This window comes from Arachis stenosperma, chromosome 2, assembly GCF_014773155.1.
Source record: "Arachis stenosperma cultivar V10309 chromosome 2, arast.V10309.gnm1.PFL2, whole genome shotgun sequence".
Taxonomy (NCBI): domain Eukaryota; kingdom Viridiplantae; phylum Streptophyta; class Magnoliopsida; order Fabales; family Fabaceae; genus Arachis; species Arachis stenosperma.
In genome coordinates this window covers 118,934,166-118,957,728 of record NC_080378.1, presented here as the reverse complement: position 1 = coordinate 118,957,728, position 23,563 = coordinate 118,934,166, and the positions used below count along the sequence as shown (strand labels likewise).

General features: G+C 35.8%; 3 protein-coding genes across 5 annotated transcripts; all 3 read right to left on the bottom strand.

Annotated features, from left to right (window-relative positions):
* Positions 1–1,417: 1,417 nt before the first annotated feature.
* LOC130963608 (protein FAR1-RELATED SEQUENCE 6-like) lies at positions 1,418–4,709 on the bottom strand. The gene is made up of 6 exons (XM_057889710.1): positions 4,584–4,709; positions 4,143–4,202; positions 3,238–3,983; positions 2,749–3,149; positions 1,688–2,649; positions 1,418–1,581 (listed from the first exon to the last, which is right to left on the bottom strand). Exons 1-6 carry the CDS (start codon positions 4,707–4,709, stop codon positions 1,468–1,470), a joined length of 2,409 nt encoding a protein of 802 aa, XP_057745693.1. The 3' UTR covers positions 1,418–1,467.
* A 2,309-nt stretch (positions 4,710–7,018) lies between these two features.
* Positions 7,019–13,620, bottom strand: LOC130963607 (uncharacterized). Its single transcript, XM_057889708.1, has 7 exons — positions 11,693–13,620; positions 11,408–11,570; positions 11,102–11,288; positions 10,773–10,920; positions 10,225–10,317; positions 9,546–9,760; positions 7,019–7,361 (listed from the first exon to the last, which is right to left on the bottom strand). The coding sequence occupies exons 4-7, from the start codon at positions 10,788–10,790 to the stop codon at positions 7,019–7,021; spliced, it is 669 nt and encodes a 222-aa protein (XP_057745691.1). The 5' UTR covers positions 10,791–10,920; positions 11,102–11,288; positions 11,408–11,570; positions 11,693–13,620.
* A 1,569-nt stretch (positions 13,621–15,189) lies between these two features.
* On the bottom strand, positions 15,190–22,974 carry LOC130960870 (DExH-box ATP-dependent RNA helicase DExH1). 3 transcript variants are annotated; one of them, XM_057886368.1, is made up of 16 exons: positions 22,545–22,974; positions 21,930–22,075; positions 21,520–21,619; positions 21,220–21,432; positions 21,026–21,121; positions 20,459–20,734; positions 20,081–20,284; positions 19,804–19,959; positions 19,245–19,337; positions 18,157–18,371; positions 17,586–17,745; positions 17,099–17,372; positions 16,784–16,976; positions 16,478–16,664; positions 15,921–16,289; positions 15,190–15,672 (listed from the first exon to the last, which is right to left on the bottom strand). In XM_057886368.1, the coding sequence occupies exons 1-16, from the start codon at positions 22,827–22,829 to the stop codon at positions 15,544–15,546; spliced, it is 3,096 nt and encodes a 1,031-aa protein (XP_057742351.1). In that variant the 5' UTR covers positions 22,830–22,974; the 3' UTR covers positions 15,190–15,543. The 3 variants fall into 3 exon arrangements, with proteins under 3 accessions (XP_057742351.1, XP_057742352.1, XP_057742353.1); XM_057886369.1 differs by lacking the exon at positions 22,545–22,974 and having other exon boundaries at positions 15,193–15,672; positions 21,520–21,554; positions 21,930–22,017; XM_057886370.1 differs by lacking the exon at positions 22,545–22,974 and having other exon boundaries at positions 15,194–15,672; positions 21,520–21,623.
* Between the last annotated feature and the right edge of the window lie 589 nt (positions 22,975–23,563).

The window sequence follows — 23,563 nt, the reverse complement described above, 5'->3', positions numbered from 1 at the left end:
GTTTATGGAGTACTGGACTGAAGGCGGGAATGTGAATGACTGGGATTATGTGAGATTCCAAATTCTATATGTAGTTAACTGATTTTTTAAGCACATGCCATTGTCTGTACCTACATGCAGTTACCTACCTTTGATTTTGACATGCAGGAAACTATGAAGTTGTATAGGTTGGAGATAATGCTTGACATCATCCTATGTCATAAAAATTTAGACATTGGAGATGCTCTGAATGCCGTAAGCAGCCATGATCGACCTCCTGTGCGCCGCAACCAACCAAGGAACAAACGTAAGGAGGTTAGGACTCCGTTTACAGCACCTGGGACAAAGAGCATGCTTCGGAGAGCTGCAGGGATGCAAAAGAAACAGACGACCAAAAGAAGATAGATATCAAAAGAAAAGACCTGTATAGTACATTCTAGTTTACTTAGGAAAGAGTCATGCTCACTTTGTGAGATATTTTTTGTTGGGTCTAAATATTTTCCTTGTTTTACACAGAGGCATTTTGTTTTGGATTCTTGTTCCTTCACACGTTTTGAATTATTTAAGTTTATGTACAAGCTGACCAACTGATACACTTTTAGGTATTTTTGTTTTCAATTAATAAGCGTATCACAGTTTCATTGTCGTCTATTTTGTATGTCTCCATTTATGTTAGCAGTGTATTGTTATTCAGGTGATGTTCGTAGGTGCTGGAAAATGGATGTGTCTTCTGACAGGTGTGGACAGATGTGTTTTCTGACTAGATGTGTCTTGTTAAACACAGATGTGTCTTGTTAGTTATTGCACATGGATGTGTCTTAGGCCACATGTGTCTTGGGCCACATGTGTCTTATAATAATGTGTCTTTTTCGTGCTTGCATTTAATTGCTCATGTGTCTTATGTGTTTTTGGCTGAATTCATTGTGTTGTTTTCGAAGATGGCCCAGCATGGATGTGTCTGGTTCTGCAATTGGCTAATATAGTTGTGTCGTTAACAGATTTTTCTTCTCACCGATGTGTCTCTTGTCTTGGATGTGTCTTCCATGTTCTCGCTGGATGTGTCTACGTATATATGGATGTGTCTAATACCATACGTGTATTTTAAGATTGAATTTTTTCATTTCGGTCTTGGCTTGAAATGGTATATGTGTCTTTCCATTTACAGCCTAATTACAGCGTCACTTCTTAGCAGTTGTCTTAGTACGGATGTGTCTTATACATGTCGTTATTCTTTTAAAGTAACAAAAGCTTGAAAGCTTCAAATAAGTCTTATTTGATTCGTTATGAGGCATAACTCACACAGTTTTGGGGTAGTAACCATAATATTAATATACGCATCCTAATGAAAAAAAACTCATTAAGTAATTATATTCTCAACTTAAAGATGTCATTTAAATTAATAACCTGAAAACTTTGTCAAAAGTTAAGTGGGAAAAAATTATTACTAAAGACAGCAAGTGTCGATACAAATCCATAATCAAAAGTAATCTAACTATGTCGGAATGAGTGTAACAAAGACAAGAACCCGCCATTTCCATTTGATTCATTCGTGCTTAGAGCAGGAACCGCCACTATGTTTGGATTGATTGCTTGATTATTTTCCTGAAAGGTGAAAACATGCATGAACAAAAAGTGAATAACACTTTCAACTTTATCCATCAAGGCATGCAAACGTGTGGTTAGAAACTATATATTGGTAGAGACATACCTGATGTGGATTATTCTTCTTTCTTCGCATAGATCTCTTAATGGATGTGTCCAGTTCAGATCCAAGCCTCTTCAGTCTCGGTCGACCCTTTGTTGCAACCTTAGAGGGACCTAAAATCTCTATTGCAACACAAGCTGGGTCAGACTGTGTCACCATGTTGTTATCTGTATTAGGAACACTTCTGGACCCCAAGTTCGCACGATAATCAACCAACTTCGCCCTTAACTCATCAAGACCCGAATGTAACATGGCCGCCTCTTCTTCGCATGTCACGAATTCCTGTGCCACATTAAAGAAGTGCGTACACAGTCTTCTAAATAAGTTGTGGCTTTCATCTGATCGCTTCTCGTCATGGCTACTCTTAATGAAAGTGTGTTTCCGCTGTACATTCTTGCTCCATCGAGGGAGAACATAGCAACATGGTACTCTGTCTACTCCGTAATAAAAGTAAACAGCAAGATAGTGACAACAAATAATACCTCTCGATGCAAACATGTTGCACTCGCACCGAATCTTGTGTGTCGATGGGTCAAACTCGACAATATTATTCCAGGACCTGGGTTCCCCATATAACATGTATTGCTCTTTCACGATTACACGAAATAAATCACCGTCCTGAATCGCACCTTTTACTAAACAATCCCCTTTTTTCCTGAATTCCTGTTGTACTTCCCTAAACTTAGAGGTTGTGTATTCACGCTGAAATTGTCTTTCAATTGTAGTACTCGATGAACAAGGAACAACTCCTTTAGAGTCTGCAGCATCATCTTCCAGTTCCTTTTGCTCCTTGTTCCCAAGCACGTTGTCATACTCATGCACGAACTGAACCAGTCCACTCTTGCAATGCAAGTGACCACCGTAAAAAGCGTGCATGCTCTCACTCCGTTGAGTACTTCTCATACCTGCCCAAAATTCACCTTGAAAATAAATTGGAACCCACATTCGACGTTCGTCATAAAGGTCTACATAACCAACAGAAACAAATTTATAATCACCATACAGAGATTCCATAACAAACCCAGTATCAAACAGGAATATAAAAGCACAAAAATAGAACGAACCTGATAGCCATCTATTTTGCTCCAAGTTAAACTCAACAATGAATGCAGCCCAATCCTTTTCAAAAGATTCCACAGACCTGGCATTCCAAATAGTGCCATGCATTCTATCATCTATTTCTTTATATCGAGCATATCCTCCGAGCTTATGCGGTATCTTCTTCATTATGTGCCATATGCACCATCGGTGGCGAGTATCTGGAAGGACATTCTTGATAGCACCAAACATGGATTTGCACTGGTCCGTAATTATGGCTTGTGGGGGAGATCCCATGCATCTTAACCATTGCTTAAAGACCCACTCAAAGCAACGAATTTCCTCATTCCCCATCAACGCACATCCGAGCAGAGTGGACTTGCCATGATGGTTAACGCCAACAAAAGATGCAAATGGAAGTCCGTGCCTGTAATAAATCCAACCAAGATTACCAAAAGCAAGCTAAATGCGAAAATCATTAAACATATGAATAAAGACAAAACACATATACATACTTGTTTCTACTGTACGTTGTATCAAATGATACCACATCACCATAATATTCATAGGAAGCCCTGCATCTTGCATCTACCCAGAGCGCACTTTTAAAATGGTTAGCTTCGTCTACATCAACTGCATAAAAAAAATTTGGGTTGATATCTTTCATTCGCATAAAATAGCTAATCATTTTCTTGACATCTGCGTTTCCGTCAGCACAGCGCAAATTGCTTGTAATGAAGTTCCTCACATCCTTTTCTGAGTAACCCAAATTCGACGAGCCACCAACTTCGTTTGCCAGTGCAAGATAAGTCTTATTGGGCCGTATGCCAGCCTCATCGTTGTTCTGAATCACACACTTGGCATGCATGGTCAGTTCCCTGTACTTAGTGTAGTGCACAGCTTGTTTGGCAGAACACGGGTGGGTGTGCTTCAGTTCTAGTTTGGAGACCATCCAATTATCCTTCTGCCTATCAAGCATGACGTACATCCTTGCTTTGCAACCGGCTGTTGTTATTCTCTTCACCCGAGTTGCTGCCTTCACTCGAGACTCCCGATAACCTTCACGACTACAGTGTAACGATTGGTTAACAGGTATCTTTGAATCATTCCTGGTCTTGTCAAAGTTGGTATTCCTAATCCTGGTCACGAAGCCAACTTTCTTTGCATAATTAGTGTAGAACTCTTGTGCTTGCTGCAAGGAAACAAATCTCAATCCTACGTACGGGATTTCATCTAATGGAATTCCAGTGTGATCGGGTAACTGCACAGCCATTCAGGTTGTTTCAGAAAAAAATATCGATCAACACAAAAAGTACTCAACTAATTAAAATAAAAAATTTCTAGCTTCTTGAATATTTCACACCCCATGAGTATCCCCTGATGAGCACATGAATTCAGCAAAATAAAAAATATTTCACACCTCATGAATCACTGCCATTGCATCATCCAGTACTTCAATAACGCTTCGAGATTCTTTCCCCTGAAATTGATAACCAATGAGGTATAAACAAAAGACAAATCCATCCACCGTTCGACACTCACAAAAACTCTTCAACACAATTCCCACTTATCAATAGATATCACCGACTAATCAACAATCGAAACTAAACAGGTGTAGAACAAACATCAATCAAAGTTGCAAATATCAATTAAACATGGTGACCAAACAAAATAATAAACCATATGAAAATGTAGCACCTTTCTAGCATATTTGAAAGAAAGATTATCCACACAATTCCTAATTAAACAAATGAAATCAAAATTCTTCCAACAAAGCTTATCTCTGTTAAGATCTCAACATCAAACTAAAATTAAAGTTATATATAAACATAACCAAATATATTTCTACCGTACAAATTACCCTGTCCACATGTGTGTCATCTTCACTAAGCGATGGAACATTGACGTCGCAAGAATTATACTGATCACTATCATCATATGCTATGCCGTATGATGCGCCTTCACAAATTGCTTGTTCCATCGACATTATGTGGTTCACGTGTATTCAATGAAGACACATTTACTTTACCGAAGATGGTTGAGGAGAAGACGGTTGCGTGACACCTTCAAATACTCACGTCGCAGTGGACGTGGCCTCCAGGTGAAGGCGATGACACATACGAGTGATCAAAATGGCGGTGTTCGGTGAGTTGAAAATCAAGCCGACTGAGACCGTGACACCTTCAAAGACTCACGTTGCAGATGCTCTTGCCTTCGGGGGGAGGCGATGTCCCCGTCGATGGATGAAATGGCGGGGTTCCTGTGAGATGAAAAGGAACCCGACGGAAACCGTGACACCTTCAAAGACTCACGTTGCAATAGAAGTGACCACTGGGTGGAGGCGATTTCACCGCCGATGGACCAACTGGCGGCGATCCGGTGAGATGATAAGCAAGCCGACGTAGATGCAACGCCGGAGAAGAATGAGGATTAGGTTTTCTTTGCGGTGTGCCTGGCTGCGTTGATAATTTCCCTCATGTTACGTTACTTTGTTCTCACTCCTGCACATTTCAAACTGCATTATAATGGACCCACTAAATCACTAATTGACATAACAAATTATATTTAAATTAATTTTAATTTAATTTTAATTAGTGTTGGTAATAGTTGGCAGATACAACTCTTGGTACCCTATACTTTTCCTTTTTAAACAAACATGTTAAGTTATTTAAAGATATGTTTAAAATACAATTGAATTCAAATTGATTTAATTTTAAAATAAAAATTGAATTAATTTATAAATTTCATGAATTAAGATTATAATTAAATTTAAATTACTTAATTTTTTTAAATAAAATTTGGTTAGAATTAAAATGATTTGACGTGTTAAAACGTAAAAAATTATTTTTACATTTTAGATATTAATATAAAAAATAATATTAGTAATAAAAAACTGTGTGGTAAATAATATAAAATTAAATTATTATATCAATTTATACAATTTTATATTATTAATTCTAAACAGTAAACACAATAATTTATTTTCAGTTTAAATCAAATCAAATCAATTTTAAAAAAGTTTTATTTTAAATTTATCCGGTATAGTTGCGAACTTATATAACAATTTCGTTTTACTTTAAATATTTTAGTCAATAATATCTATTCTGGTGGTATGCCTTAATGCCTGTCATATAAGTAGGCCGTTCTATTCTATAAGAAGTTAGAGAAAAACTGGTTAAATTTTGAATATAAAAATTTTAAAGCTTTAATCCAATTAAAACTGGCTAACTGCCTTTGATATCTTTATTTTGAAAAAAATTACACGATGGTAAAACTTTTTCATGTATTATTATAAAAGTTTGTACAAAATCAACATATATGTAATTTATATAAGAGTGTAATATTGGGAGCTATTATGTTTTTTATGTCTATATCTAGTAAATAATTAAAAATCATAAATACAACCAACTCTTGGGACTAACCAACTAAACAAACACTATCACTACATAAGAGAAGTGCAAGGCATGAACAGGCATCTACAATCAATGTTAAATGTTCAAGTTAATCCTTAATTTATAGACTCTAAAATTTGATGTTGAATTTAAATTCATTTATTAATTTTCAATTGGCACAAATTTGACTCTTAAATTTATAATTGTAATTTGTATTAGTCTTTAAATTTATCTTTGTTAACAACATTTGATAAATTTAGAGACTAATTTATCACATTTGATGGTACTCATCGTTTTAATGATGTTAAAATGTATCTGATTTTATGTGTTCACATATATGTAAGGTTGGTGGCTTAGTTGCATTCAAACCATAAATTTGTTGGAATACAATTTGTGTATTTACATTCAGATTGCAACGCATTAAAAGTTGTATTGTTCAGATAGATATGTGGTGACTAATTTATTTAGTTGTCAATATAAATGTAAGAATAAATCAAAATAAATAAACATTATGCTATGTCAAAATTAAAACCATACCACAAATTGTCCTCAAAACAAAGAATAATAAGAATGAAGGGTTTTATATTGCGTTTAGTTGTATTTTCATATTTTGTTTCGTCTTGAATGCTATATTTTTAGAATTTTATAAAAAAAAGTATATTTTTTTTTGTTTTTATTTTCGATAAAATTTTAAAATAAAGATTTACATGAGTAATTTGGAGGTGCAGTGTGTTTTTATTTGATTGGTGGTTGTTCATATTGTTCAAAATAATCATTGTTTATCTAGCACTCTCCTATATTTTAACACATACGTTTAATATTAATAACTAATTGATAACAAAAAATAATAAATTTTGATGATGAGATGAGTAGTATTCCTCAACTCTCAAAATGAAAATACAAACTAAGGAGCAGGACCGAACCACATGTTTAAAAGCGAAAATGGCAAAGAAGAACTAATTGAAAAATGGCTAATAGTTCTATCGGCCAAGAAGAATACACCAATATCATGTTCTTTAAATCGAAATTGATCTTGAATATCTGGTATTGGAGATTTCCACTCCCTATGAGTATTTGCATGGCAGAAAAAGATGCAGTTACCCCTCTTAAACCGTTCTGCAAGTCTGAGTCCTTTAGCAGACACAAGACTCACCTTAGTATAATCCCAGAACAAGAAGCGATCACCAATGTCAAAAACCTCACACCATCTAAGAATGCTTCTGTCCAACTTAAAAATACGAAATCCCCTGGTACAAATTAAATCATAACATCTACTTAGAACATCCTACAAAAAGTTAAAAGTTTTAAGTATCTTGAGTGCATTATACAGGATAATGGAGAAATTGAACAGGATGTAAATCATAGGATCCAAGCAGGTTGGTCAAAATGGCGGAGTGCATCTGGTTTTATATGCGACAAAAAAGTGCCTTTAAAACTTAAAGGTAAATTCTATCGCACCGCTATAAGACCGGCTATGCTGTATGGTACGGAGTGTTGGGCGGCTAAAGGGGAGCACGAACATAAGCTGAGTGTGGCAGAGATGAAGATGTTGAGATAGATGAGTGGTCATACGCGATTGGATAAAATAAGGAATAAAGATATAAGGGAGAGAGTTGGAGTAGCACCAATTGTGGAAAAGATGGTTGAATCGCGTCTCAGGTGGTTTGGACATGTGAGAAGAAGACCGATAGAACATCCAGTCAGGAGGGTGGATGAGATGGAAGATGGACAAAGGGCGAAAGGCAGAGGAAGACCTAAGAAGACCATCCATGAGGTGGTCAAACGAGATCTACATGTAAACGGTCTCTCTGTAGACATGATACATGATAGAGCACAATGTCGTCGTTTGATTCATGTAGCCGACCCCACTTAGTGGGACAAGGCTTTGTTGTTGTTTCTTGTTTGTTGTATCTACTTAGAACATCCCATCTATCATGACGAACTAGCAACAACTCCCCTGTGCTAGTGTCCATTACCATCTGATGCCTTCGTTTGAAGGATGTATGACAAAAATTAAATCTTCCAACATGAATATCTTCTATGGTATTTAGCATAACCAATCGTTCAATGATATGATCATCACGATAATTATCTCCGAGGGTAAACACGAACACAACACTTGTTTTATGTTTGACGGTAAGACCATACAATTTATTATCACCATGAACTTCAATATCATAGAAGATTTCAGCGGTTTTAATGGATTCCAATTCAATCCATGATCCTTGCTTGAATTTGATAAAAGCTAGCTTTTGCTTCATATGTTCTGGTCTCATTAACACATTTTCTTGATAGCTAAACACACACAAGAAAGCAACAACGAACTCCTCAGACCCCGGTGGTGCAGAATTGAATGCAACACGAACTTGATGATAGCACGGCCTTCCAGAAAACAAGAACAGCTTTGGAAGCTTGAAACTGTCACGAGAAAACGGGTTGAAGAATAAGAGCTCAGAGAAAGTTTGGCTCTTGTCGCTCACATAATGAAATATATTGAACATCAACCAACCCTGCACCGAGTGAACCCTGTTATCGGTACGGTTGATTCCTTGCGGCCATGTTTCAGTGAGCACAGTGGAATCATGGTTGCTCCATGGGGCGGATAAGCTTCCAAAGTTGTTGTTATCTGATTTTAAGATCCATGGCCAGGTGTATGGAGATGCAGATGGTGTTGAAAGAGAGAGCATCAATGGAAGCTGAGATGAAAATATGGCGTCAGCAGCCTTTCGCCAAGAGCGGCATGTGGCACGACAATTCATGGCATCATCCAAAGATAGCCTTTGGAAAATTAATTCCGACAGTTCCAGAGGCAAATCCATCCAATCCATCGGAAGATGACGGATAAAATGTTAGGTTGGAGGCGCAACTGAGTCTGGGCTGCAGTTGGGGAGGCGCAACGAAGCGGTGGCCGCAGACGCACGAGAAAGCCAGAACAAGTGGGGTGGCCCGAGAGAGGCGAGGGGTTGTGGGGAACAGTGGTGGGGCGCTGCGCGGATGTGGGAGGAAAGGTATTGAAAATCAAATTCAAAGTAAGGATTATATCTAATTAATTTAAAATTTGATTTAAATTTTAAAATTAAAATTAACTTTTTTTAATTATTGTTTAGGAGGTTGTTTAAAAAAAAATCTTGAGAATTTTTAAATAATAAAGCAGTGTTAAGATATATATAGGTTCAAGGGATTAGGAATTTAAAAACCTATGCACGAAAATTTTTGAAAGGAAAGCAATTAAACTTGACTAACAAGTTGCAATTTACCAATTTTCCCAAAGTCTAACATAACATTCTAGTTGAGTTTCAGCTTCTTCGTTCTCTCATTTGTTCATATTAATGCTGCACACTAGTGTCGTCCTTTGTTGAAAACTTGTCTAAAAAAATATATCCAGAACAGATACCTGCCTATGACGAAATTAGCAAAAGAGATGAGCTTACCTCTTGTTAGGGGGAGGACGGTCAAATATTTCACGTTGGTTGACAGTAGGCATTGAGGCATGCAGAGGAAGGATAAAAAACTTGTTAGGATCACCAATCAAGTTATTAACTTTAAGTTTGTCAAGTAGCTTAGAGATCTCATCCCAGCCAGTAAGAAATACAAGAATTGCTCCGTCACCTTCTTTACGACAGATATATTCAATTGTTGCTTCTACCTGAAACATAGCAGTTAAAATGAATAAGCACTCTTTAACTGGAGTTTGAGGTGGCATGAAAATTAAAGAATCACGAGTAGAATTTGTGGCAACGGAACTAATGAGCTTAGTACACTATAATAAAAGTAAATAACTACATGAGAAAGGAGATTGTAATAAACAAAGCAACTGTTGCAATAGAGAACATAGAATGCAAAATCCATTGACAGCAAGGAGTGCACAAATGAGAATGTCAGTCAACTGCAGTTGATATCTGTTAATTATCTATAAATTTTAGTCCCTGATTAGTCCCAGTAAACAATGCTCTCACTGTAAAACATAACTTCAGAAGCATCTTGACCAGACAAATTTCTATTAAGTTTCTTAGAGTAATAAAAAGATGAAAAGAGATATGTCCTTCAGCTGGCACATTTAACTAATAAAAAATAGATTCATGAGTAAAGTAAGAAATGAGCAATACATACCAGACCCAAATCAATCTGTGAACCTGACCAAGCATCAAGAGATTTTCTAACACCTACGCTATAATTTTTGTAATGAGTATCTACATCAACATCCTGTAAGAACAAACATATGTATACGCATTATATTATATCTACATAGTAAAAGGGCAAGGAATGAGCCAATTATTATCAGAAAGAAGTAACAAAATATAATTCTTATCACTAATTGCAAGAGAACACGAAAATTATTAATGAGCTAAGAAGTTTAGAACACTAACTCTCAAGATATCAACATTATTTCTTTTGGGAGAAAAGATTAAATTAGGAGAGAGAAGGAGACAAATTACATAGACAGAAGAGGAAATTAATAGAATTATATTTAACTGTGCACAAGAGGGACCTTTCGTCTAAACAATCCAGAACCAACGCCATTACCCCACCACAACACACACACACACACAAATATCATGATAATGCGTCTCAAAAATATTTTAGAGAGTGTACATCAAAGTAATCTGTCATATCATTGAAGTTATGAGTACACAGTCAGATAGGTCAAGTATACATGCCTCAAACAATTCAGTCATCAGATCCTTCTTAGAATCCTATTGCTTCCTTCTCCTCCTTGAGTTCCCCTCAAAGTTGTCAAATTCTGCCTTAATGCGATATCGAGTTTTCTCCAACCATCTCCTGATCATGACTGTACTGGTTGTAGGCCTGCATGCACATGCATCATGTATTGATGTTTGATTACTACCATATCAGAACTTAACTGACAAATTAGTTGATGGAAAACTTCTAATTAAAGTGTATTCGGAACAGAGGAAAGCAAAATTGGGCGGGAATGGGTAGTAATTGTTTAATAAAAAACAAATGGAAGTTACGACTAAGAGCTTACATTAGGACCCCTGGACTTCTCAACAAATCCAATGTCAGATAATAAATTGAGAAACTGTAATCTCATATCATCAATCAACCGCAAGGTTACTGAGGATAGAAAATTGTCCCAACAAAACTGCTTCTCATTCCCACTGCGTTTTGCCTCCTTCCATCCTTCAAATGCTTTTAGAAGAGCTATGTGATCACTGAACCCAAATTCCACAAAAACAAGAAAAGAATTAGTGTAAGCACAACCATGATCAATGCAGTAAATTCGCTTGAACAATATCGGAAGGGAACATTTCTCAGTAACTATTTGTCTAACCTGCAAGAATCACCTCATCAGCTCCCTCTTTTCTGTTAATTGGCAAGACAAATGGGTTGCGATATGCAAGAGCTGCAGCAATTGTTAAGGCATTGAAAGATAGAGCCCATGAGAAGCATCTTTCCAATATTTGGGTCCAAAGGTATGGTGCTAAGATGCCAACCTGTAAGATTAAATTGGCTCAGATCATGCCTTCATAAAAGCTTTTAATTATAAGATGCTATTAACTCAATCAGATAATAATTGGAATAGATTAAGCAGATAATTATATTCAGCATAATATACCCAGTGGGGTAAGAGCTTCCCTGTCATCCAATACCCCAATCGTTTTTAGAAGCTCAATAGCATTCTGAACAGCGAGAGGATCTGGTGGCTGAAGTGCCTTCTCTAAAAATGACGCCACAGCTCCAAGCTGCAAACTTCTGATATGCAGGGACAACTCTTGCAATGGTGCTCTAAAAATAACTTAAATTTGATGTTAAAATTTATAATTATTATTCGCCTTAGTCTTTCACTTTATCTTCATTACCAACAAGCTAATTTAATACATTAATTTTTCACATTTGATAAACCGATATTTTAATGGTATTAAAAATTTAAAATGCATCTCGCTTTTACTATCTTCAATAAAAAAAGATGCGTACATCAAAAAGTTTTATCAATAATTTTTTAGACAGCAAATAAAATTTTTTCTTAATTTTTATTATTGATCTTCTATTTCTCAAGAATAAATCAAGATGAAATAAACATCATGCTAATAAATTGTTTCCCAAATTAAAATTAAGATCAGATAACAGATAAATAAATTATTACAATCTAAGATCTAAAATTTTTAACAAAATAATTAAGGAGCAGGGCTGAACCACATGTTCCGAAGTGAAATCGGCAAAGAAGAACCCATTGAAAAATGGCTAACGGTTCTATCAGCCAAGAAGAAGACTCCCACGTCATGTTCTTTAAATTCATTAGATCGATATAGCTGAGCATTTGCATGGCAGAAAAATATGCAGTTGCCTCTCTTAAACCGTTCTGCAACTCTAAGTCCCTTGGTAGACACAAGACTCACCTCCGTGAAATCCCAGAATAAGAAACGATCACCAATATCAAAAACCTCACACCATTTAAGATTGTTTCTGTCCAATTTAAAAACACTAAACCCTTCTGTACGAACTGATATGTCGTAACTGATACTTCGCTCATGACGAACTATCAACAACTCCCCCGTGTTAGTGTCCATTACCATCTGATGACTTCGTTTGAAGGATGCATAAGAAAAAATAAATCTGCCAACAGGATCTATATCTTGTATGGTATTTAGCATAATCAATCGTTCGACGACATGATCATCACGATGATTATCTAGGGTAAACACGAACACAACACTTGTTTCATGTTTGACGGTAAGACCATACAGTTTATTATCACCATGAACTTCAATGTCGTAGAAGATTTCATCGCTTTCAATAGATTCAATCCATGATCCTTGCTTGAATTTGATAAAAGCTAGCCTTTGCTTCAAATCTTCTGGTCCCATTAAGTAGTACTCTTTTTCTTGATAGCTAAACACAAACAAGAAAGCAACAACGAACTCCTCAGACCCCGGTGGTGCAGAATTGAATGCAATACGAACGTGATGATAGAACGGCTTTCCAGAAAACAAGAACAGTTTTGGAAGCTTGAATCTGGCTCGAGAAAACGGGTTGAAGAATAAAAGCTCCGAAAAAGTTTGGCCTTTGACCGACTCATAATGAAATAAATTGAACACCAACCAACCTTGCACCGAGTAAACCCTATTACAGCTACCCTCGATTTCTGGCGGCCATTTTTCAGTGAGCACAGTGGAATCATGGTTGCTCCATGGGTCGGATAAGCTTCCAAAGTTGTAGGCATACCCTCCTGTTGAAAGAGAGAGCATCAATGGAAGCTGAGATGAAAATATGGCGTCAGCGGCCTTTCGCCAAGAGCAGCATGTGGTACGACAATTCATGACATCATCCAAAGATAGCCTTTGCAAAATTAATTCTAACAGTTCCAGAGGCAAATCCATCCAACCTACGGTTGGGGAGGCGCAACAAGGCTGGGCTGCGGTTGGGGAGGCACGACGAAGCATGATACGTGCGGCGGCTGCAGACGCACGAGAAAGCCGGAACGAGTGCGGTGGCTCGAGAGAGGGTGAGGGGTTGTGGGGAGCAGTGGAGGAAGGGCTTGTAGTGATTGAAGGTCAAATTTAAAATAAGGATTATGGACTTGTTTGGGAGATTATAAGAAAAAGATTTGTTTTGAGATATATTTTTTTTCAAGATTTTATGAAAAAATAAAAAAGATTTTATATTTGGATATCTCATATTAAAAAAAAATTTATTTATTAATTATGATTGGATATAATAATATAAAAGTATTTTTTTATTTATTTATTATATAAAAAATATTTTTTTTAAGAAAAAAAATCTTTTAAAAAAAAGATGTAAATTACAACCTTTTAAAAAAGATATTTTTTTTTATTTTTTTAATAATTTTACTTTTATTATTAGAAATTTGTCAAATACGCTAAAAAATAAAAAAAGATATTTTTTATTAAAATTTTTTTTTATCAAGATAATGGCACACAAACACTATATCTAATTAATTTAAAATTTGATTTGAATTTTAAAATTAAAATTAACTTTTTTTTAATTTATTGTTTAAGTTGTTAAAAAAAACTGTAAAAATTATTAAATAGTAATTTAATTAAATTTGTTTAAATTATTTAATAATTTTTAAATGTATATTTCTCAGTTGTATGCCTGTATGTGAATTTTGGTCATTAATTAAATGTTATATTATTTAAAAATATATTTGAAATATAATTGAATTAAAATTGATTTAATTTTAAAATAGAAATTGAATTGATTTGTAAATGTCATGCATTAAGATTATGACTAAACTAAAATTACTTAATTTTTTAAAAATAAAATTTAGTTAGAATTGAAATAATTTCATGTGTTAAAATAGGGATGTGCATGCCTGACTCGACTCGAAGATCTGGTTCGGCTCCGAACACCTTAAGGACTAATTTGGTGTGATTTTATCGAGTCTAAAGCTGGGTAAGAATCTCAAAAATAGACCGATCATTATTTCAGGTCGGGTTATAGCTCGAGTCATCCTAACTCAACCCGGTGGCCCGATCTTCATACACAATTAATATTTTGTGTTATTAGTGATAGATGATGACTATTCTTATGTGAAATTTACGCTTTTGATTTTTGGTGTGGGAGAGAGAAAGGTATATATCAATATGGTGTGAGCAGAGGAGTGTTTTATTTGGTTATGGGATAACACAAATCGACCGATTTGTTTGCATTGTTTTGTTTTTTAAACAAACAATCACAAATCGAACGGTCCCATTTGTGATTTCAAAAATAAAAAAAAAATTTAATGTTAAAATCGGACCGTCCGATTTTTATTTTAACAAATAAAAAAAATAAAAAATACAAATCGTACTATCCGATTTAGAGTTTAATTTTTTCTTTAAGCAAATCGGACCCTCCGAGTTGTAATTTATTTTTTTCATCAAACAAATCGGACCGTCCGATTTGAATAAAATACCATATAAAAAAAACACCTAATTTTCCGATAACAATGTGTTACACATCTATTTAATCAATATAAAAAAATTAGCCTGAAATTAAAGTATTGTAAACTTTAATATTTTGTGTTATTAGTCATCTGATTACTATTACTGTGTCAATAAAAATAACTAATTACCAGATCATGTACTTAAAATGTTATCTCAATGAATAAATTTAATTGAACAATAATATAATTTACTCTTGTTCATTAAACTCCGACGAAACATGAAAACACTGACCCACATGCCATTCTCCCTCGCACGCACCAGACAAATAATGCTACTGCTAACCCTTTTTTTCCTCCTATGTTGGTAAGAATACAATGTTAAAATCGGTCCCTTTTCTACTTTTGTTGTCTAACATTAGTATTTCCATCCTAAACAAGACAAAACAGATATAACACATGTACATTCCATATAAGTGATTAAAAAAAGCTGCTAGCAAAATCATAAGAAATCTATATCATACTATTACTAATGAATGGCAGGACTCAGCAGAAGAACAAACCCTTATGAATGAAAAAAGAAATCAGCGAATGGTTTGACTGTGAAGCAACTCAACAGCAGCAGCAACCACTCCCTTTCCTTCTGTAGTAATGTCCAATCCTGGTTCTTCAATTTTTCTGTTCAGAAGCTTGTCAAGCTCTCCACGTAATTTCTGCAAATCCCGTAGCGAATTAATCGTAACAAGTTGTGTTTTCTTAAATTTATTGATAAAATGAGATGGTCACTCGCATGAAATTATCTTTATGTGAAAATGATAATTGAGAACTGTCAAATGGTAGTTTAGTTAAACATTCAAACCACCTAATGGTTCTTACTTGTGAATGGTCACCAAAAAATGTGTATAGTCTTAATTTTGCTAAGCCATCAGACATTTGCTGGAACAAGATTGAGGGACATTACCCTTATCAAGTCAATGACACTCTTTGAAGCAGAGAAATGAAGGTAACCTCCAAGCATCTCAATGCCCTCGCCATTTTTGCCGGGGACAAGATTACCGCCAAACAGAAGCAGGGCATAATCTGAAATGTTGGTAGAGTCTCTAACATAGATGCTGCTGGTTTTCACCTTTTCACTATATACCATGTAAGGCAAAGGGAAGAGATGAACCCCGGCATTGACAGAAGCTGGATGGATGTCAACCTTCCCAACTTCTTTCGTATAGAACGCCGTCCGTTTTCCTCTTCTTTTGCACTGAACAACATTAGGGTAGAGCCCGGCACAAAGGATTGCACAAACCATCTCCAAATCATGACTGTACTGGTTGTAGGCCTGCATGCACATGCATCATGTATTAATGTCTGATTACTACCATATCAGAACTTAACTGACAAATTAGTTGATAGAAAACTTCTAATTAAAGTGTATTCGGAACAGAGGAAAGCAAAATTGGGGGGGGGGGGGAAATGGGTAGTAGTTGTTTAATAGAAAACAAATGTAAGTTAGGACCAAGAGCTTACATTAGGACCCCTGGACTTGTCAACAAATCCGATGTCAGATAATAAATTGAGAAACTGTAATCTCATATCATCAATTAACCGCAAGGTTAATGAGGATAGAAAATTGTCCCAACAAAACTGCTTCTCATTCCCACTACGTTTTGCCTCCTTCCATCCTTCAAATGCCTTTAGAAGAGCTATGTGATCACTGAACCGAAATTCCACAAAAACAAGAAAAGAATTAGTGTAGGCACAACCATGATCAATGCAGTAAATTCGCTTGAACAATATCAGAAGGGAAAATTTCTCAGTAACTATTTGTCTAACCTGCAAGAATCACCAGCAAAAGCTCGTTTTGCATCATCAGCTTCCTCTTTTCTGTTAATTGGCAAGACAAATGGGTTGCGATATGCAAGAGCTGCAGCAATTGTTAAGGCAGGGTTAAGGCATTGAAAGATAGAGCCCATGAGAAGCATCTTTCCAATATTTGGGTCCAAAGGTATGGTGCTAAGATGCCGACCTGTAAGATTAAATTGGCTCAGATGATGCGTTCGTAAAAGCTTTTAATTATAAGATGCTATTAACTCAATCAGATAATAATTGGAATAGATTAAGCAGATTATTATATTCAGCATAATATACCCAGTGGGGTAAGCTCTTCCTTGTCATCCAAAACCCCAATCGTTTTTAGAAGCTCAATAGCATTCTGAACAGCGAGAGGATCTGGTGGCTGAAGTGCCTTTTCTAAAAATGACGCCACAGCTCCAAGCTGCAAACTTTTGATATGCAGGCACAACTCTTGCAATGGTGTTCGAAGGATTTCAGCTAACTGATACTGTGGCATTGCATCGTGGATCAGTTTTGGATACAATCTATAACAAACTCCAGGTTGCACTCTACCTGCACGGCCACGTCTCTGAAATGATCAACCCATTAGCACTCTTTCTTTGACTTTGACTTAGAAAGTAAGAGGAATTATATAAAGTGCAGGAAGGGGGCAATAAAGTCAAACAAATAAAGGATTCAGCAATAATGGCAAGCTCCGGTTTTTGAAAAAATCAGATGTTTCATTTGGCGCATTAAACATCATCTGCAAGGGGATAAAGATGATGATCTACAACTTCAATACCTGATGAGCTGAAGCCTTTGAAATCCACGATGGTAACAGACAGGCTAGCTTATTTAAAGCATCATAACTGGTCTCCTTTGCTTTGCCACAGTCTATGACATACACAACATCATCTATGGTGATGCTACTCTCGGCGATATTTGTTGCTAGGACAATTTTTCTACAATGGGAAAATAACAATCATCAAAATTACAAAACCTGAGAGTTAATAAAAAATAACAATCCACTTTTTGCTGAACAAATGATGTATATTAGAACAAAACAGTGGCCAATCATCCTGGTCAGATAAACTAGCAGTGTTAAGATTTATGTAGGTTCAAGGGATTAGGAATTTGAAAACCTATACAGGAAATTTTCTGAAAGGAAATCAATTAAACTTGACTAACAAGTTGCAATTCACCAATTTCCCCAAGCCTAACATAACATTCTAGTTGAGTTTCAGCTTCTTCATTCTCTCATTTGTTCATATTAATGCTGCACACTAGTGTCGTCCTTTGTTGAAAACTTGTCTAAAAATATATCCAGAACAGATACCTGCCTATGACGAAATTAGCAAAAGAGATGAGCTTACCTCTTGTTAGGGGGAGGACGGTCAAATATTTCACGTTGGTTGACAGTAGGCATTGAGCCATGCAGAGGAAGGATCAAAAACTTGTTAGGATCACTAAGCAAGTTATTAACTTTAAGTTTGTCAAGTAGCTTAGAGATCTCATCCCAGCCAGTAAGAAATACAAGAATTGCTCCGTCACCTTCTTTCCGACAGATATATTCAATTGTTGCCTCTACCTGAAACATAGAAGTTAAAATGAATAGGCACTCTTTAACTAGAGTTTGAGGTGGCATGAAAATTAAAGAATCACGAGTAGAATTTGTGGCAACGGAACTAATGAGCTTAGTACATTATAGTAAAAGTAAATAACTACATGAGAAAGGAGATTGTAATAAACAAAGCAACTGTTGCAATAGAGAACATAGAATGCACAATCCATTGACAGCAAGGAGTGCACAAATGAGAATGTCAGTCAACTGCAGTTAATATCTGTTAATTATCTATAAATTTTAGTCCCTGATTAATCCCAGTAAACAATGCTCTCACTGTAAAACATAACTTCAGAAGCATCTTGACTAGACAAATTTCTACTAAGTTTCTTAGGTTGCGTTTGTTTACAAGGACAGAACACCGAGACACAAAATTGTATTTGACAGATGAGACATGGACAGAGACATTGTGTCCAGAAACAATGAATTAGTGTATTTTGTATCCATCCTTACAGGAAGGACACAGAGACACTAACAAAAGACACAACTTATTTTTTATTTTTTCTTTCATTATTCTTGTTAATTTTTCATAATCATATTTATTATTATTATTATTATTATTATTATTATATTTTTTTCTCAAATTTTTTGAATGAAAAAATGAGAATAAATTATATTTCCATAATTTATTCTATTTTATCATCAAACAGAATATAAGAACTCTAAATTCTGTGTCTCTGTCCTTTATGTTTTGTTTTCAGTGTCTCGTCTTGTTATGTTCTCAGGAACAAACGCAGCCTTAAAGTAATAAAAAGATGAAAAGAGATATGTCCTTCAGCTGGCACATTTAACTAACAAAAAACAGATTCATGAGCGGAGTAAGAAATGAGCAATACATACCAGACCCAAATCAATCTGTGAACCTGACCAAGCATCAAGAGATTTTCTAACACCTACGCTATAATTTTTGTAATGAGTATCTACATCAATATCCTGTAAGAACAAAGATATGTATACGCATTATATTATATCTACATAGTAAAAGGGCAAGGAATGAGCCAAATATTATCAGAAAGAAGTAATAAAATATAATTCTTATCACTAATAGCAAGAGAACATGAAAATTATTAATGAGCTATTAAGTTTAGAACACTAAACTCTTAAGATATCTACATTATTTCTTTTGGGAGAAAAGATTAAATTAGGAGAGAGAAGGAGACAAATTACAGAGACAGAAGAGGAAATTAATAGAATTATATTTAACTGTGCACAAGAGGGACCTTTTGTCTAAACAATCCAGAACAAATGCCATTACCCCACTACAACAAACACACACACACACACACACACACATATCATGATCATGCGTCTCAAACATATTTTAGAGAGTGTACATCAAAGTAATCTGTCATATCATTGAAGTTATGAGCACAGAGTCAGATAGGTCAAGTATACATGCCTCAAACATTTCAGTCAACGGATCCTTCTTAGAATCCTGTTGTTTCCTTCTCCTCCTAGAGTTCCCCTCAAAATTGTCAAATTCTGCCTTAATGCTATATCGAGTTTTCTCCAACACATCTTCTAGGAAGTGCTCCTCCACAGGATAAGTAAACCCCTAACATTTGTGGAAATACTTTTTATTTTTCATTTTTTAGAACAAAATAAGAAAGTACTTTATTTACATTTACATCCAAGACAAGAACTCAATAATATGAAAGGTAAACATAACATAATACCGGTATGTGTATTGTTGGGGCATTTCCAAAGTATTTGGAGAACAAGTCAGCATTAATAGTGGCACTCATAAGAATGAGACGCAAATCTGGACGCCGAGGAAGAAGATCGCGTAAAATTATAATTAAAAAGTCTTCATTCATGCCTCTTTCATGAATTTCATCAACCAGCAAATGGCTGACACCACTTAATTGTGGATCTTGGACCTATTTAACAGCAAAACAGGAAAAAAGAATTCAATGTCATGGCAACTGGAAATAATCTTCGAACAGCCCATATATAACTTTGAGATTCTTTCTATTTCCTTAATTCTCTATCAAAGTATCAAACTAAAATCTTAGAAAGAGGAACCCTTCAGTTTGAGAGAAATTAAATATTACCAATTGCCGAAGTAATACACCAGTGGTGCAGAAAAGAAGGCGTGTTTCAGCAGAACGTTTTGTTTCAAGACGAATTTGGTATCCAACTGTTTCGCCAAGATTCTCCCCTCTTTCAGCAGATATTCGAGCTGAAACCGAAATTGCAGAGATACGCCGAGGTTGAGTACAAATTATGTTGCAATCAGCCCCCCGCAAAGATCCTATTTCCTCTTCCAGAATGAATTGTGGAAGCTGTGTTGTTTTGCCACAACCTGTCTCCCCTGAAACTACCAATACCTACACTAACCACTAGCCAAATTAGACTCTGTTCTAGATACAAAACTGCAACTGCGATCTTAGAATGACTGCAGATGGGATAGCTATTGAACAATCAAAAGCAAAGCATTGAAAGAAATTCAAGTAGTCCACGCATTATATTAACAATCATTCCACTTAAGACATCAACATTCTTTTTCCTCCTTATCCTATTTTCACAAAGCTCAATAGATACTACATCTTACTGACGTATTATAGACCAAGGTACGGTAAAAAGGATATTTTGTCACGGCAGATAGAATATCAGCCCACCTGATTCTCCTGAACTGCTTTCAGAAACTCCGACTTCATTTTAAATGCAGGAAGCCTCTCCCTAAACGCCTTCATTTCCTTCAAACCATCACTTGCCTAAAAATAAACAATATACAATTCTGATGTAAATTTAAAATATCCCACAAAGAAATCAAGTAATGGTTGGTGGTAAATATTACCAAATGCTTATGTACCTGGATATGTTCCTGCCTTTCCTTTAGAGCAACATTAAGTTTATCCTTTGAAGAATCACTCTGTTGTGAAGAGACAGATTTCGTAGCAGTTAATGATTGTTTCTGTCCCAAGTCAGTGGATACAGAAGGAAAACTAGCAGATGCTTCCCCCACTGATTGTGAGTTATTCAAAAGATTCCCTACTCTTCGTTCAATGTCTGTGGACATTCTAATCTGCAGAACACTTAACAAAGTTAAGTACATTTTTAAATCCTTCCAAAAACAGAAATCAGACATTGAAAAAGGGTAGATATACTCTACCTCCTTCTGTGTTGATCCATGACGCTCGTCAAGATCTGCACGGTAATCAGGCAAAGGAACTTTGCTTACAACTAGAGTCTTCCCTTTATTATAAGCATGGCTTTCTTTGCCCAAGTACAAAATCAGGTGATTAATTTAAGATGTTAGAAATACTCAAAAAGCAGGTTACCTAAGCTTTACATATTCATAAGTAGAGGTCAGTATATACTAAGCATATATCACATGTTATACTAAACCCTAAAGTCAATTCTTGTCAATAATTGAGAAAATTATTTCACAGAACTTAGTTGTTTGGCCCTTACTTCAAATAACCAACATTTAATAACAAGTGAAAATCTACAATTGATGTTGTCGCATTTTTTTCGTTCTGGTTAAACAATGAACCAAAATTGAGCATGAAATGAACTTACAAGTACAGCCCATGCTGATATGCCATATCAGCTACGGTTTGCTGGTCTGCAATACTAAAGTAACGCTTGATGACCATTTCCTGCTCCCCTCCTCTCTTCATCTTCTCTATCTTGTCCCACCACTCATTCTCATCAAGCACCTCCTTCTGCACCCCACCAAAATTAAAAATCAAATCAATATTATCAATAAATATGTAAAGTATCTATATCCTAAGTTCCTATCCAAACCAATATATCACTAACTATTCAACTTGCAGTGATTATTATCAAACACATCATACACACAAAAAAAGAGCTTTTCCCAGCTAGATTGCATCGACTTCATGTATAAGACTACGCCCATTATATCATCTTATCAGTCATATCCATATCAAACCATTTAAACCCTACTATACAACAATCACAACGTTAATAATAAAACTAATTTAAATATCTCTCTACTATCTATACTAAAGCAATATTGAACTTAAATGAACGTTATCATCATTAAACACACAAAATGAATGAGCAAATGAAAGTATGAACATTAACAAACTTCAAATTTATAGTTCCTGTGCGTAAAATGAAAAACATTTCTTCAAATTATTATTACTATTATTATTTTGTTTTGGAAACCTGAGGTTGTTGCTGTCTGAGGCGCTCAGCTCGCCAGACAGGGTCCCACCACCTCTGCTCGCCGCGTCCTCCTCCTCCTCTGCCACCGCCGCCGCCACGGCCACCTCCACGACGGCCGGAAGAGGAAGCACCGCCGCCCCGACGGCCACCGCCTTGGTAGTTAGGACGGTAAGACATAACAGAAGCGGAGATCCGGAGAGGAAGATTGGGTGTGTGCGGGTGCAGGGAAGTGAAGCAGTGATTGTAAGTGGACCAGTTATGGGCGCGGAGAATCCAGTGAGGCATTTATAGTAGGAACCAGGAAGAGAGTGTAGAAAAAAGTAAGCGTTTTTTTGGTTTTGTGGACACTTGGGCTTTTGCACTTGCAACGTGTTCAACTTCAACGCAATAGTACAGTTCCAATCAATGGTTATTGCGGTTGTTGACTTCTTGTTGCAATTTGCTGTGATGCATTAACTTCGAACCCTTTTAAGTTCACCCTTTCACACGACTAAACTGAAAACTTGAAGGTTCATTTGAGCTTTTGAAGTGGCATACCGCATACCCATGCACACTCTAATAATATACTCTCTCTTAGGGTTTTTTTTTCTTTTTTTTTTTTTGGGTTTCCACTTTCTATGTTTTTAAGAAAATATTTTAATGATCTGACTTAGCCATTTTTTTTAGTTTGGGCAAGTATCAACTATCAAGCTAGCTTTTGGTAATAAGTGTTAGTTATTAAAAGGATACTCACCTTAAAATGATGTTTGTTTAAGCACGACCAATTCCCAATTCTAGGTATACAACACATCGAGTCACCCATACATTCCTCACATATTTATCATATTTTTCCTATTAAATGCACCCACTAAAATTTGAACTCCAGACCTTAATAACAGGGAGGGGGTGAAGTGCCACCTGAGCTAAGGCTCTTCGGCGAATGATTGTTTTACTTTTTTTTTTTTCGGTTTCGGATTGTTTTACTTTTTATTAGGTCATGAAATACATTAGGACAACGAAATTCGAAGCCCAATAGGAGC

Excerpts from the sequence above, each read along its gene's own strand:
- LOC130963608 (XM_057889710.1), bottom strand. The coding sequence starts at position 4,709 with ATGTCGATGGAACAAGCAATTTGTGAAGGCGCATCATACGGCATAGCA. Across the intron at positions 4,203-4,583 it reads ATGACACACATGTGGACAGG|GGGAAAGAATCTCGAAGCGT; the intron begins GTAATTTGTACG and ends TATCAATTTCAG. Across the intron at positions 1,582-1,687 it reads AGAAGAATAATCCACATCAG|GAAAATAATCAAGCAATCAA; the intron begins GTATGTCTCTAC and ends TTCACCTTTCAG.
- LOC130963607 (XM_057889708.1), bottom strand. Across the intron at positions 9,761-10,224 it reads CACAGATTGATTTGGGTCTG|GTAGAAGCAACAATTGAATA; the intron begins GTATGTATTGCT and ends GCTATGTTTCAG. Across the intron at positions 7,362-9,545 it reads CGTCCTCCCCCTAACAAGAG|GGGATTTCGTATTTTTAAGT; the intron begins GTAAGCTCATCT and ends AATTTGTACCAG.
- LOC130960870 (XM_057886368.1), bottom strand. The coding sequence starts at position 22,829 with ATGCCTCACTGGATTCTCCGCGCCCATAACTGGTCCACTTACAATCAC. Across the intron at positions 19,960-20,080 it reads CCCCAACAATACACATACCG|GGGTTTACTTATCCTGTGGA; the intron begins GTATTATGTTAT and ends CACAAATGTTAG. Across the intron at positions 15,673-15,920 it reads GTGTCATTGACTTGATAAGG|AAATTACGTGGAGAGCTTGA; the intron begins GTAATGTCCCTC and ends CGGGATTTGCAG.